A 14962-nucleotide genomic window follows, 5' to 3' on the forward strand; every position below is an offset into this window, starting at 1 on the left:
TTGCTCACCTTGAATCATATCAAAATTAGAAGCAACAAAATGTTTTTAGTACTGGCACAAAGTAGAATTAGGGACAGTTTGGTCTGTAATCGTTACGATCCTACTGCATAAACATAGTATTCCCCTGCTCCTCCTCATCATCATTGTAATTGAGAAAACAGTTGAAATCATCGGTTGAAACATTAAACTGACTTGGATCCTGTATGAAAAGGGGGCATGAAAACAAACGAACTCGTTGTCAGATTCTCTATGACTTGGCCCGAAATAAAAGACATAGAGACCCCACCTCATATCCACCAGAGTTGTTCATATGAGTGATGAGATATTGATTATGCTCATCAATTCCACCGCCGCCACCACCACCATCACAACCGTCGCCACCACCGCCGTCGCATCCACCACCACCACTACCGTTGCCGCAACCACCATCACCGCCGCGGCCGTCACCACCAGAAGAAGAAGGTAAATCACTGGCGTCACCCTTGAACTTTAATTTACACAATGTATACGTCATCTGCACAAAATCAAATACGACCCAAAAGCAGAAATCAATCACAACAGAAAGCCAAAACTGGTTTTGGGAAAAAAAGAAACTTAACCTGATCAGTAGGAGGCAAGAAGGTAGCCACGTATTCGTGCATAACCCAATCTGATTTCGATTTGGAACCGCTCAAGTGAAACACCAAAACCCTTTTCTCACCAATCTTCTCGCGATCTCCTCTCTTTTGGAAGATATCCATTGTAGGTCCAGTTTTCTTCCAGAAACCAGACTTGGTTTTTCTGCTCTGTCTCTCTCCTCTGTTGTCCTTCCGACAAAAGAAATACCAAACCTGATCTCTCGACTCCCTCCGCGACTTGGCTGCAGGATACACAAGAAAAACAAATTAGTGGATATAACAGTTCGAGGGAAATCAAACATCCTGACACGACTTACAAGGTAACTCCCAAGGATCGAAGCTACAGATGTCGACTGCTCTAATGGCTTTATCGACATGGTTAGTGTCGGAACCACCGCGATTTTTGAGCCTGATGTAATAGTCCACGATCTCCTCGTCCGTAGGAATGAATCTGAAACCCACTCGATTTTCCATTTTTTGAGTAGGGGACAAACGAGTTTAGCTTAACAGGAAAACAAAGTATTAAAAAAAAAGAAAGATGATCAGAAGAGAGCTTTCTCCATTGTTGGTTGCTGTTCTGCAACTTAAGTGAGAGGAGAGAAAGAAGTGAGTTAACGTTATTTATAACAAATTCTTCTTCTGCTTATTTCTTTATCACCTAAAAAATTAACATTTACCGTTAATTTTTAACGGTGGCCCGTTATACTACCAAATAAAAATAATAAATAAAAATATTAAATATCAAAGAGCTGTATTTTGCGCGGCGATTCTAAAATTACACTGTATAAAATTAAATCGTGTAAGATAAACTTAATAGATACGCTTAGGTTTTTTTGTTTTCCTTTTTTGGGTTGTGTTTGTACTTTCGGTTTCCTACAAGGTGAGTTCAGTTGTCTCGTGTCGTGTAACAAGATTGTCCTAAGATTTCGTTCTAGTTATGAGCTCTTAAAAACCTATTATCGAGGCCAGTCTATCCATTCCTCATATGGATTTAGATACCAATACTAAGTTTTCTTTTACTTTTCTAAACCAATACACAATAAATTGACGCAAATTCATATTTAATCATATATGCAAGCATGTAATGTGAAGAATAAAAAGCATATGCCCACCTATGTATAAACTTAGAGTGAGAGATAATATTTCTAACACAGTTTTCAGTATTATAATCAAAAGTCACGCATGTATGACTTCTGGAAAGAAAAAAGAGATTTATTAGTTTATTGCAGCTCATTCCATTAAGCCTCAAATGGAAAGGAGTAAGAGTTAGCAATAATTTTTATCAAAAGGTGTTTGAACTTAAACATCAAGGTTGCATGTTTCATATTTGCATCTATATGATGGACACTAAAAGAGACTCTATGACATTGACAAAGTATATTATTATGTATCAAAGTTTTACAGACATAAAAATCTTTTAGAGATGAGGAATTATGACTCACATTGATGAAGAAGAGTCAAAAAGAGGTGGACCATGACTTTTGTTTATAAGACAAAGCTAGTGGAAGCAATTAAAGTGAAATGATAAAACCTTTTTACATCTAACAATTTCCTCTTTCTTTAATCATAAATACAATTACTTGTTAAATAATATGTGCAGAAGATACGGAAAAAGAATATATACATTTATATACATTTATATATTTCTATTACACTCACATTTGGATAGTAGATAGCTGCATGCATACAAGTACTTATCAGTATATTGCATGACAGAACAGTATATATACATAAAGTAGAGTGAAGTAGATACTGTTATCCACAAAATTTAATTTTAGTTTTTTCGTTTGTTATTTAAGATAAAAGGGCTGCAGGGCAAACAATCAACAAACAATTCTGTAAAATTATTATAGATTAATCAGTTGGATTTCTAGAGTATTTATTGTTATTATGAGAAATTATTGTTCAAGTATTTGTATTTTTTTTTTTTTTTTTTTTTTTTTTTTTTTTTTGAAACTCAAGTATTTGTATACATATGCTATTATATAGAGGAAGCAAAATAAAAAGCTACCAGTAGTCTAATATGGGATTTGGACTTAACATCAACACGACAACCAAACATATGATGTGGACGTAAAGGGATTTTTGAAATTAGTAAATTAAGCACTCTGATTTGATGTTAGTCTTGTTTCCTTTTTGTTGAAACCTGTAATTTTCTTCTCTGTAGGGTTTAGGAGGACCGGAGGAGCAGACGTTAATTGCAACGTTAAAGAGGATTGGACAAGTTTGATATTATGTGGTTGGATGATACAATTTTGCTAAGCCTTTTTCACAAAAAAATTATACAATTTTGCTGGAACAATATTTTAGTTTGTTCTTGGCAAATTCTCTTTGATTTGAAGAGTGACCTTAATTAATTGGTATCAAATCACATGTTTCAAGATCAACAACAGAAGATCCTATAACTGGGACCTATCAGCATCATGTTCTCGAGACACAAGAACATAGCTTGATTTTCTTGGCGAATTTTTGTATCATCCTGTAAATGAAACCAGCTCTTTTGTTCTTGATCACCATCTCTTGACCCATTTGATCACCTCCGACCTCACTTACTTGTGCATCATCATCACAAGGACTCATCTTCTTCTCGGATATAGCACTATTGGCTCCCAGAGCTTTGCTCACCTTGAATCACATATCAAAGAAGCCAACATGCATGTTGTGAGTAATGGCAAAGTAGTAGCATGACTAGTGTTAGGGATTTGTTTGTATAAGAGAAAGAGAAATAATAGAAGCTTACCTCTTGAGTTAACGACACTGACTCGATTGTTGAGCAAGGGGAGTCTGGCAGGTATATGGGTGGATTAGAGCTACCAAAAGTAACACAAGTGCTCGAACTTTTAAGTGAACACTGTCATATGGAACAAAAGTTTAGCTTTGTGAGGTGGAACCTGAAAACAGAGGACAATCAAATGGTAACAGTAAAAATGATTTCTTACTGTTGTTGTTATGGAATCAGAATCACTATCATCATCGCTAACGAAGACACCGGTGAGTGACTTTTTAGGTCGGTAATCGTTGCGATCCTCCTGCATAAACATAGTATTCCCCTGTTCCTCATCATTATTGAACAAACTGTTCCAATCATCAGTTGGCAAATTGTTGAAAACCCTGAACATTTCATCCTCGAACTGAGTTTCTTCCTCCAAATGAAGAAAGCCAGTAAACTGACGTGGATCCTGTAATTCAAACGACGACTCATGAGAAAGGGAAGAAGACAAAAGAAGGAGGGTTGTCTTTACAAAAGGAGATGGTTGTGAAGTAACCTACCACCTCTGTCTCTATACTCAGTCCTGCCGAATAAGTGTCGACAAGAGGGATCAAAGAGAGATCGTGCTCAATTTCACCAGCGACAGCAGAAGAAGAAGAAGATAAAACTCTCTCGTCACCCTTAAACATTACTTTACATACTGTATATGTCATCGTCTGTACAAATCAATAACGACCAAAGAACAGAAATCAATCAAATCACAATCGTATCCCAGTCAACAGAGAATAGACACTAATTACAACCACATGTTACTATTTATATATATATACCTGATTAGGAAAGTTAGGAGACAAGAACGTAGCGACATATTCATGCATGACCCAATCGGATTTGGGTTTCGACGGCCCACCAAGAATCTTACTGTACTGAAACACGAAAACCCTTTTCTCACCAATCTTCTCGCGATTACCTCTCTTTCGCATGATATCCATTGTAACTCCGGTTTTCTTCCAAAAACCAGACTTGGTTCTCCTGCTCTGTCTCTCTCCTCTGTTCTGTTGGTCCTTCTTACAACCGAAGAAGTACCAAACCTCATCTGTCGAGTTGATCCTCGACTTGCCTGATAAACAACCAATATAAGAAGAAGACGGAGAGAAAATTACTCGATCAGAAATTAGTTAGACACTTACAAAGTAACTCCCAAGGGTCGAATTCATATATATCGACTGTGTTCATGACTTCATCTACATGACTCGTGTTGCTCTCGATGTTCTTCGGCCTCACGTAATCTCCCACTATCTCCTCGTCCGTCGGATGGAATCTGTAACCCACCGGATCCCCCATTTCGCGACGCTGACGATAGACTTTTTGTGTCAACCTCAAACGAGCGGAAAAAAATAAAATCAAAATACAATCAGAATATGCAGCATAGAGCTGCTTTCTCCATTGTTGTTGTCAAATTAATCGTATGAGAAAGAAGGTTTGGGGGTTGCTGCATATATTTATATAAAATATATGGTCCCCCTATATCTCGCTGCTTTTCTCAAATTTTAAAATAATTATTAAAAAACTGTGCCGACGTGTACTCTTTCGTGGGACATACGTGGAATGGTAACTTGTGGCAGCGCCTATGTCTTTTTAGTTTCTAGTTTTAATTTAAAAAGAGGGGTTGACAAAAAAACAAAAATTAAAAAGAGGGGAAAATATAATTTACAACCATATCTATCATTTCGAGGAAAACCTATAGTATTTTTGATATATAATAATAATTCTGGCGCACTCGTCATGTGACAAAGTTAGAAGACATACTAAGAAACAATTCAGCAATCTTTTGTCAAATTGGTTGATTTAGGTGTTCTTAAGTGTACTTGTTCCACCTTTTTAATTTTTTTTTTGCCGGGGTGTAACAGATCAAAGACTTCTTTTGTAAGTTCTTAAAATCATTAATATGATATTTACAGTTTAGCCAAAAAAAAAATAGTTTACCCTCAACACGTAAAATGCAAATATATTATTTTTCCCCATGTTTAAAGCTAACGTCGACGGGTCCATTATCTAATAGTATCAATGACGAGACGAAGTAAAAATAAATATAGATGCGGTGATAACAACAAGTACAGCACGTCCGTATTTGCAAGACAAGAAGCTTCGTCGAAGGCGCGTAGATTAAAAGAACCAGAAAGTCTCTCTGATCATTATTTTTATTTTATTTATTTTCTGGATATACAGGCTTGATGATGTCAACACTACAACTTCGCTTTACAACCACTAATAATCAAATGGAACATAGATAATATAAAGGAAAAAGGAATTGGCATACGCAATATACTTGAATATTAAATTACAAAGAAACAAACAAATCAATATACAATACTAAAAGCAGCATATGCTGAAAATCTATGCTGCCACGTCACTTAAAATAATCATCCAACCAAAACATTTCTTTTTGCCACGTCAGGCAGGCAGGCTTACGATTTTTTTTCAGTTCCGTAAATGATTGTTTGAGAGCTGGGCTTTAATTTTAATGAATATGTTAGGCCCATATTTTAGTATGTTTAGAGACCCAATCAAATTTAGGAATTAGGTTGGTCGTCGTCTTCCTCTTTCACAAGCGGCCGCGAAGATGTGATTCACCATCTGAAAACGTCGATTCCAAACTCTGAAACGTTTCCCCATCCTTAAATCTTTTCTTTACTCTGAGTTTTCTTAATTAATCCACTCCGTCCACATGAATCAATCAGTATACCTCTTCGTTTTCTCCAGTAACTGGTTGAATCTTCACCTATAAATGTTTCTCCTTTCTTCGATGTTGAGTACAACTCAAACTATTTCCAAAAGCAATTATTTTCATACCAAGCGATTTCGATGACAACTTCGTACACGCTCCTTGCCGATCTGAGAGTAGGGCGATGCTCTAACACTGCCAAGGTCCATCTGTTGAGGGTTTGGGAGGCGAGAAACATCAACAAAGGCGGAGAACTGATGAGTGTTGACATGTTGCTCATCGATGAAAACGTAAGATCCATTGTCTAATACTAACTCTCTAAGCAATTACATTTTTTTTGCGTACGATTTATGAATATTTTTTTTTCTTCTCTCAGTCTACACTATTAGCTATTTAATTTGCCTTCCTCGCAATAATCGTCACCAGGTTCGTCTTCTTCTTGAAATTCCAGCAACCACTTTGCACTCTTACCAATTCGATTCCCATATACAGGCAGATAGAGAGATAGTTCAGAGAGTGGAGTCTGCTAAGATAGAGATGTGAGGCGTGACTTCTTCGAGGCGGCGAAGTTTGCGCTCTTCCGTCGAATATATTCACTTATAAGATAATCTGCAACGGAGCTTTTGCTCAAGCGTTGAGGCACCAACGTCTCTATGTACATCAGGTACCCTATGGCCGTCACAACACTTCTATATTCACATGGAAATGCTGCTGATATTTTTCAGATGTACGAGCTCTTCATCGAGCTTACTATTCAGATCCGTCAATGGGGTTAGTTATTTCTTTTCTTTTGTGTGTATTCCACTTGCTGATACTAAAGCTGGATTTAAATTCTCAGATCAGTTTTTCATTACTGTGTTTTAGCTCAGAAAGTTGGATCTGAATTTTTTTTTTGGATTATGTAAATACTCTGCTGTGTGATTAAAAATGATGCAATGATGTGTGTGTACGTCCATATGTTCTTGATTTTCTCTTTCAGTTCTCAATGATCCTTATACGTGCTTGATTTCATATATTTGTTTTTGGATTGGTAATCACTGTAAGAACCTTTGGTGGGGACATTAAATTTGTAATTCTGGTGCGTTCTATTTGGTTTTTCAGTCTCTCTACACCATACCGTAAACGATGCGATGATGTTTGTGTATGCCCTTCTGTTCTTAATGCTCCATTTCAGATTCCCACTGGATATTTCATGAAGATATGCTTTTCTGATTTCATGTATTTGTTCGTTGGACTGGTAAGAGTTGAATTGCTCTAATTACTGTGAAAACCTATTGTTGGAACATGAAAGTTTTGTTTTATGTTGCATTATATTAGCTCTTTGACTCTGTTCTTTGTAGATACAATACTTTTGTTCTTTCGATGTGGAGAAGCATATACTCTTATCGCTCAAATCTACCAAAGTTTTTCCTAACGTTATGTAAGTATTATTTCTATCGCATACTCTCCTATCAATTTGTTTTTCTTCTAAACAGGTTTGCATTTGTTGAACACAACCAACAAGAGATTGGTATCGCCTGTGTTTCTCCATCATTACTCAGTCATAAATCTGCTTGCAAGGAAAAGCCGTCGACCCCTCCTCATCCTACCGACGGTCGATCATCTTGGTGGTGTCTTATTTACATTGTACCGCTCTCCGATGACTATATCACTCACTGGAAACAGCAACATTAAGCCTGTTAACGTTTCCCAAGCTCTCACTGCTGGCCTCCTGCAATTTCTTTTGAATGAGAAATGTTTCTTTGAACCCCTTTCGATATGCCAGAACTCCTAGAGTACTCACGCACTCATTTATGCTTATTGATGATTCTTCCATAGATGAGAAATAGTTAGCACCAAAGTTTTGTTGTTTTAGTCATCATGCGAGATATTGGCTTCTCCTTTACTCTTTGGTAAAATTTGTAGAAACTGTGAGACGAGTATTCTATGATTAATTATTTGATGGTGCTGATTATTTGATTTTGTTGAACAGGAGTTTACTTGCATAATTGTAATGTGATGTTTAGTTTATCGTGATTCCTTCTTTGTAAGTTAGCAAGTATGACAAATAAAGCTTCCATCTTCACCATAGCTGAAATCAGGTATGTGATGTTTTTTATAAAATTTCCAATAATCAAGGATGCACCGACATAAGTACAATGACTATATGAAAATCTTTTTTAAAAAAATGAATATATATTCATCTTTCTTTAATTTTATTATATTTATATTTATCTTGAGTTGGATTCTAGATAGATTGTCTTGGCCCTTCGGAAAAAGAAATGGTTGGATATACGAAAAGTAATAGTGCAAATTTATAAAATAGTCTTATTTATTTTATTAAAAATGAGATTTTTAAGTCTTCTTTGTTTTTGCAAGTATTTACAACTATTCTACTGCATTTTAGTAAGTTATATTGCTTATTATTTAAATTAACCAACAAGATTCCCTAAAACAACTCCACAAAATTCTTTTAGTTAATGTTATTTATGTTAGTTACAATAATACTTCCTAACAATAATACTAACAAGATTCAAGAATATTTAAAGAAATTATGTCGATTTATTATATTTAAAAAGGTGTATCCATAAAATATTTAATTTTTGGCCACAAGAATATTTAGTAATTTACTGAACATTTAAAACAAAACTTCCCCTAAATATTTATACCGTTTGAAATAATATCTAAATATTTAGACGATCAAGTTTCCATATATTTATAATATGTTATCAACTCGAGCTTTAAATCAGGTATTCATGATGTATCAAAACACCGGCAGTTTTAAATATCTTACGCTAAATACCATATAACCATACTAAATATCTTCAATAAATATTTTATGCTAAAATACCATGAAAAAAGTTTTAAATTTAGGAATACACTTATGTTATTTCACTTTATAAAATTTTAGGAATGCACTTATGTTATTCCACTTTGACCTAAACAACTTCAAAACAAAGTACTACTACACTACGGTCACTATAACCACTATCAAAAAGATTGGAAAAAAAATACCATTCTATTTTTGACATATTTTTATCTTCATATTTTTAACATATTTTCTTTATTAAAACTATAAAATAAATTATAAATTCATTTAAAAATAAAACATAGAATCCGGCGCGTAGCGCCGGAAAGCCACTAGTAAGCATACACACACATCTGCAGAGCTAGAGATGAGTCACTTAAATGAGGATAATTTTCATTTCATTATCACAATTTCATTACTACCGTAAACAATGCGTGTTACTTAAATAAACCTATTCACATATCTTTGTTTACCTAGCATTTCTAAAATTAGGGGCATTTTTCTTATTTATTCACTAAAATAAAATATTTCAATAAAATTTACATAGATTATACAAGAAAAATAAAAAACAGTTGGAGACACGTAAGCCCGTAGATGTCAACGTCCGTCCGCGCTGTTTGCACATATATCAACATAAATAGTGAAATAGTAGATTAATAATAACAGTCAAAATAACAAAAATAGAAAGTACAGTAGACCGCAGTCGGTTGAAAATTCCATCTTGCAGTAGGAATATGAGATATTACCGATAGAGAGGATGAACATTAAGTCACCGCGGACGGACATTAGCTTAACAATGTTTTCATTCAATAACCGTAGCTAATTACTGTAACCTGATTTTAGTAGATTAATAACATTTATTTATTTCTCGCTATTTTTCCTTTAGAAGTAGTCGTAAACAATGTACTTAAGGAAAATTAATCATATGATTATACATTAATATTCAGCTTAACAATGTTTTCATTCAATAACCATAGCTAATTACTGAAACCTGATTTTAGTATGGGTTATTGGTTGTTGTATTTTAATAGATTTGAAAATCCGAACTAAATCTAGTGTTATTGGTTCTGTGATTTTCAAATATGTATTAAAATCAGGTGTTATTGGTTTAGTGATTCATAAATTCTATATTAAATCAAGTGTTATTCAATCGTACGGATTTACTAATATATTTGATTTTAAAATGGATTTGAATGTATTTGTTTAGATTTTTTAGTTAAAAATACAAAGACTCGAATCCGAGGAAAAACCTCCGGATTTGCATATTTTACTTGGATTTATAAATACTATATGGATTTCCAAATCAATCAAAATATATAAACCAATAACACCTCCTTAGTATATTAATAACACTGATTTATTTCTCGTTATTTTTCTTTAGAGGTAGTCGTAAACAATGAACTTAAAAAAATAATAATCATATGATTATACATTAATATTTAGCTTAAGAATGTTTTCATTCAATATCCATAACTAATTACTGAAACCTGATTTTAGTAGATTAATAACAATTATTTATTTATCATTAATTTTTCTTTAGAGGTAGTCGTAAACGATGCACTTAAGGAAAATTAATCATATGATTATAATTAATATTTAGCTTAACAATGTTTTCTTTCGATATCATTGCTAATTGCTCGAAACCTGAATTTAGTAGATTAATAAAATTTATTTGTCCTCTTTATTTTTTTGATGTAGTCATATTTATTGTGTTAAAAGTCATATAGTTAAATCACTATTCAAAATTATTAAAAAAATTGAGAATTTGATATGATTTAATGAAATTTTCTTGAAGTGATTTTTTTTCTTTTGGTAAAATAGAAGTGCAAGTTCAGTACTTGAAAACTGAAAAAAAAAAACATATACAATTCATACATCACACGGAATTTTTTTTTGTTAAGTATGTGAATTTCATTAACTTAATAATGAGGCAAAGAGATACAATGGACTTGACTAATCTAATCCTATTGAATCTAAGTCGCTAAGTCAATAAGACAGAGCAATGAAGCCATAGCAAGCCACAAAAAAAGTTAAAAGACTCACTAAGACTAATAAGGTTCAATCACAACCATCACACGGAATTGAATTAACCATTGTTTCTTTCCTTTGAGTTACAGATGTGGATAAAAGAACCATAAACATTGCATGATGCAAAACGAATACATGTCCATGATGTATCATAAAGAGAGAGAAAAGAAAGCATTACATAGTGAGTTATGGATTACATGATAAGGAGGAGACCAATGGCGGTAACGATCATTGTTAAAGGTAAACCAAATTTGAAGTGTTTAGTGAAAGTGGGAGTGTAGAAATGGCTCGTAGAGCATGCTCACACACTATCAGGTTTGCTGCTGAAACAAGCAAAGTCAAGTTTTCTGCCACCGTGCTCACCCACGCCAGCATCAGCCACGCATTTTTCTTCTTCTCTCCCCTGCAGTCGTTTATTAGTTCTACAAAAGTGATTGTTGATTTCTGTGTATTTTCTGTAACTTGCTTTTAAAAATTGATTATTGTGTTTTATAAAGAGCATTATAAACTTATATTTTAATTAGAATTCAAATAAAAATAGAAATTTATAATGCTCTTTAGGAAACATATTAATCAATTTTCGAAAGCAAGTTACAAAAAACACACAGAAATCAACAATTCTAACTAAAATAGAAGTTTAAATTCTCTTTATGAAACATGTTAATCAATTTTCGAAAGCAAGTTACAATTTTGTTTTTAAAACTTCTATTTTAATTCGCTGAAGAGTTGATTCAATCAAAACGCAAACTCTTTATTTTTTTTCTAAAAACAGAGTGGTGCTATTACAAAAGTTCAAAATCTTATACCTCAAAAACTATACAAACTTTAAAGAGGGTTTGTAAAACGACCACATGTACGGACAAAACATGGTGTGTACAACTTTGAGAAGAAAAAAAGTTTTTTACTCCCTATGTTTCAAAATAATACATATTTTAGAATTTTCACATTTTTTATAAAATATATTAAAACTTAGTTATAAATATATATATTTTTTTGTAATTTTGTATTTCCTATATTTTTAAACCAATAAAATTTTAGAAAATGCAGTTGATGGTTTTGAACTTCACAATTTTTTATTATTAGTTGACAAAAATTATATTGAAAATATAAAAAATATATTTTTTGAAATAATTTTCATTTTTAAGAACATACATCTTTTTGAAACGGTTAGAGTATTTCATTGATCTAATATAGGACATAAAATACTTTATTTTATATATTTTCCGTGCATTGAAAATAAGGGAATACTGGAACAGCGAGGCAGCGGTGGGCCCTGTAACTTTTCCAACTTCCAGTACCGACCAAATCTAAATATGTTACCTGATTGGGCACGTGAGTATCAGACTACACACGCTGCTCTAACTTCTCAACAAAGGCTTCGCTTTGAGAAACAGTGCAGCTATTGGAAGTTTAACTTACCTCAGATCTTTTAGTGTATCAAAGGCACAGTTTGACTATGGCGATGGACCGAAGAATAATTAAGGCTTCAAATGGAAAAAGAGGATCTAGAAGATCCAGTTGACCGAGTGGATCATACGTATCTAACGATACAAAAGTGGATCTAGCGATCCAAAACATATGTATGAATGGTGAAAATAGATATAAAGTGGTTTAAAATACTGTATTGTTTAAAATAATTTATATTGCTATTTAATTTATAATTCAAAGTATTTATTTTAAAAATGTTATACAATTTTTATTCAAAATATAATACAAATTTATTTTAAACATATATATATACACACATTAATCTGTAAAATGAAATTTATATCTAACTTTGGATAACTTAAAATAATTATGTTTTTGATAAAGTAGTATAATAATTTAAGCTTTAATATTAACTAACACATTGATTTTAAAATATTAGAAAAATATTTGAATGGTGAATGTGAATAAAAATGGTCCAAAGTATTGTAAAGTTTTTTAGAAAAGAAAAATAAAAGTTTTATAGTAGATGACAAAAAAGATTTTATATTACTACTTATCTCATAAACAAATATCTGAATAATTTAAATAACAGATTAGTATTTCATAATTTCAAAAATTTATTAATGAATTCAAAATATTTATTTAAATGATTAAATGAATGAAATATAGCATGGTATAAACAAGGTTAGTTAAATATATATATAAACTGTTTGAATTATACAAAAATGGATCAATATATACATTTAAAATATACAGAATCTATTAGCAATACATTATTTTATGAGTACATTATTTTGTTGGTATGGTTAATAATAGTGGACTGCTTGATACAATTCAAAAATGATGAAGTTCTGTTATAGGCGGATTGTCATATTTGTATGCAGATTTGGACTGCTAGTGGATCAAGTTTTCTTTATTATTATTTTGAAACTTTAACGCAAGAGTAGTTAACATTTTACTTGAATGGAGGATTTAGAAGTGGATGCTCCATCTGGTGAGATAACTGTCTTATTCCCACCTCCCATTCCCACCCTTAAGCTCAACTCACTACCAGAAGAAATGCCATTATCTTTGCTAGACAATAGTATATAAAAATATTATGAATTGTCATTAAATATGGTCCTTTGTCCATTTTGTTCCGTTCGGGTTAGTAGATTCCATCGATTCATCACCGCAAAATTTATTACAAAAAAAATTGTTACATAAAAGAGAAAATATAGAGGTTGATAATTAAAATTTATCTAGAAGTGTTTTCTCACTTGTCAGACAATCTTTGTATACCTTTGTGTATTTTGTTGTTTTCTTACTTTTGTGGGGGTCATAAAAAAACTGGCTATAAAATCTACCTTCTTTGATTTTGAGGTAGACTTTCTGCTCCTAAATTCTTTAAATTAAATCTATCCTGTTTTTGTCCAGAAAAAAAAAATCTATCCTGCCAAACTAAATGAATAAGAAAATAACTTGAACCAACAATTAAGTCTCTTTACCTTGTGACGTTGTTACTTTGAAAAGTTTAAAAGAAAAGAAGACTTTGCTTTTTTTTTAACTAGGAAAGAGGACAAATATGATTGGGAAATTGCATCTTATATACATGAAAAAAATTTAAATACACTAACTAACCAAAATTCCCCTCTCTCTCCTACTTTCTCTTTCTATCTCTCTCTATTCTCTCTCCCAAAATCTAATTTTCATTTTTTTTTTGGTTATTTGGCAAATAAGCCCAATATGATTTCCAGTTGACATTTTAGACTTTGATTAAATAATGACACATAGTTACGTTTATTTTTTCATATAACTACTTCAATGATCATGTGACAGTAGTAGTAGCAGTAATAGTACTACCAAGAGAGTATGGAAGTACCTTTATTCCTAAGCTTGTGTTGTGTTTTCATTTATTGACCTATGTGGAAAATAATGAATGATCCGTTTAACCTTGATAGTCCAATAATTAATTATATCAAAACAAAAAGATGGATACGATCAATAAGAAATATCTTCGACAAAAATAAAACAAAAAAAAGGAAATTTCGTACAAATCGTAGATATAAGATCGATAAGCATCAGCATGACAACATGAACGTAATATACATGTAGTAGACTAAAAGAGACTTTATCCATTACTTAATACTATAAACATTTTGATTCGACATTAATATTCGTTTGCTTTGTTGAATCTGATGTATCCTGTATGGGTTAGGTAGGATCGTTTGAGTACAGGTTGATGTTACGTACGTCCCAGAGAATTTGACAAGTTTGTCTTTTCATACCACTTCCTATCACAAGTTCGCCTTTATTTTATACACATCAGAACATACAATATGGAAAAGACACAAAACAAGATAAGACATAACATAGAACTTTTGCAAATTTGGAAAATACTAAAAGTACTTATTGATCCCATTAATTAACTAAAAGGGGGGGGGGGGGGGGGGTGGGTATAGAAGAACATAGCAGAGTTTTCTTGATGCAGCTTCGGTATTTTCCTGTAACAGAAACTTCCTCTTTTGTTGTTGATGACCTCTTGATCCATTTTATGGTACTCTCCCATCTCAGTCCCTTGTACATCATCATATTCTCCTTGGATGCATCAACACTGGTTTTGCTCACCTTGAATCATATCAAAATTAGAAGCAACAAAATGTTTTTAGTACTGGCACAAAGTAGAA

At 32.6% G+C, this 14962-nt stretch overlaps 2 protein-coding genes across 2 annotated transcripts; both read right to left on the reverse strand.

Moving 5' to 3' along the window:
- Positions 1 to 520: 520 nt before the first annotated feature.
- On the reverse strand, positions 521 to 2312 carry LOC117128904 (NAC domain-containing protein 5). The gene is made up of 2 exons (XM_033281717.1): positions 935 to 2312; positions 521 to 859 (listed from the first exon to the last, which is right to left on the reverse strand). The coding sequence occupies exons 1-2, from the start codon at positions 1089 to 1091 to the stop codon at positions 549 to 551; spliced, it is 468 nt and encodes a 155-aa protein (XP_033137608.1). The 5' UTR covers positions 1092 to 2312; the 3' UTR covers positions 521 to 548.
- A 223-nt stretch (positions 2313 to 2535) lies between these two features.
- On the reverse strand, positions 2536 to 4911 carry LOC103844607 (NAC domain-containing protein 5). Its single transcript, XM_009121406.2, has 6 exons — positions 4518 to 4911; positions 4158 to 4447; positions 3888 to 4043; positions 3557 to 3796; positions 3358 to 3468; positions 2536 to 3242 (listed from the first exon to the last, which is right to left on the reverse strand). Exons 1-6 carry the CDS (start codon positions 4669 to 4671, stop codon positions 3039 to 3041), a joined length of 1155 nt encoding a protein of 384 aa, XP_009119654.2. The 5' UTR covers positions 4672 to 4911; the 3' UTR covers positions 2536 to 3038.
- Positions 4912 to 14962: the final 10051 nt, after the last annotated feature.

The sequence above is a fragment of the Brassica rapa genome, chromosome A10 (assembly GCF_000309985.2).
Source record: "Brassica rapa cultivar Chiifu-401-42 chromosome A10, CAAS_Brap_v3.01, whole genome shotgun sequence".
Taxonomy (NCBI): domain Eukaryota; kingdom Viridiplantae; phylum Streptophyta; class Magnoliopsida; order Brassicales; family Brassicaceae; genus Brassica; species Brassica rapa.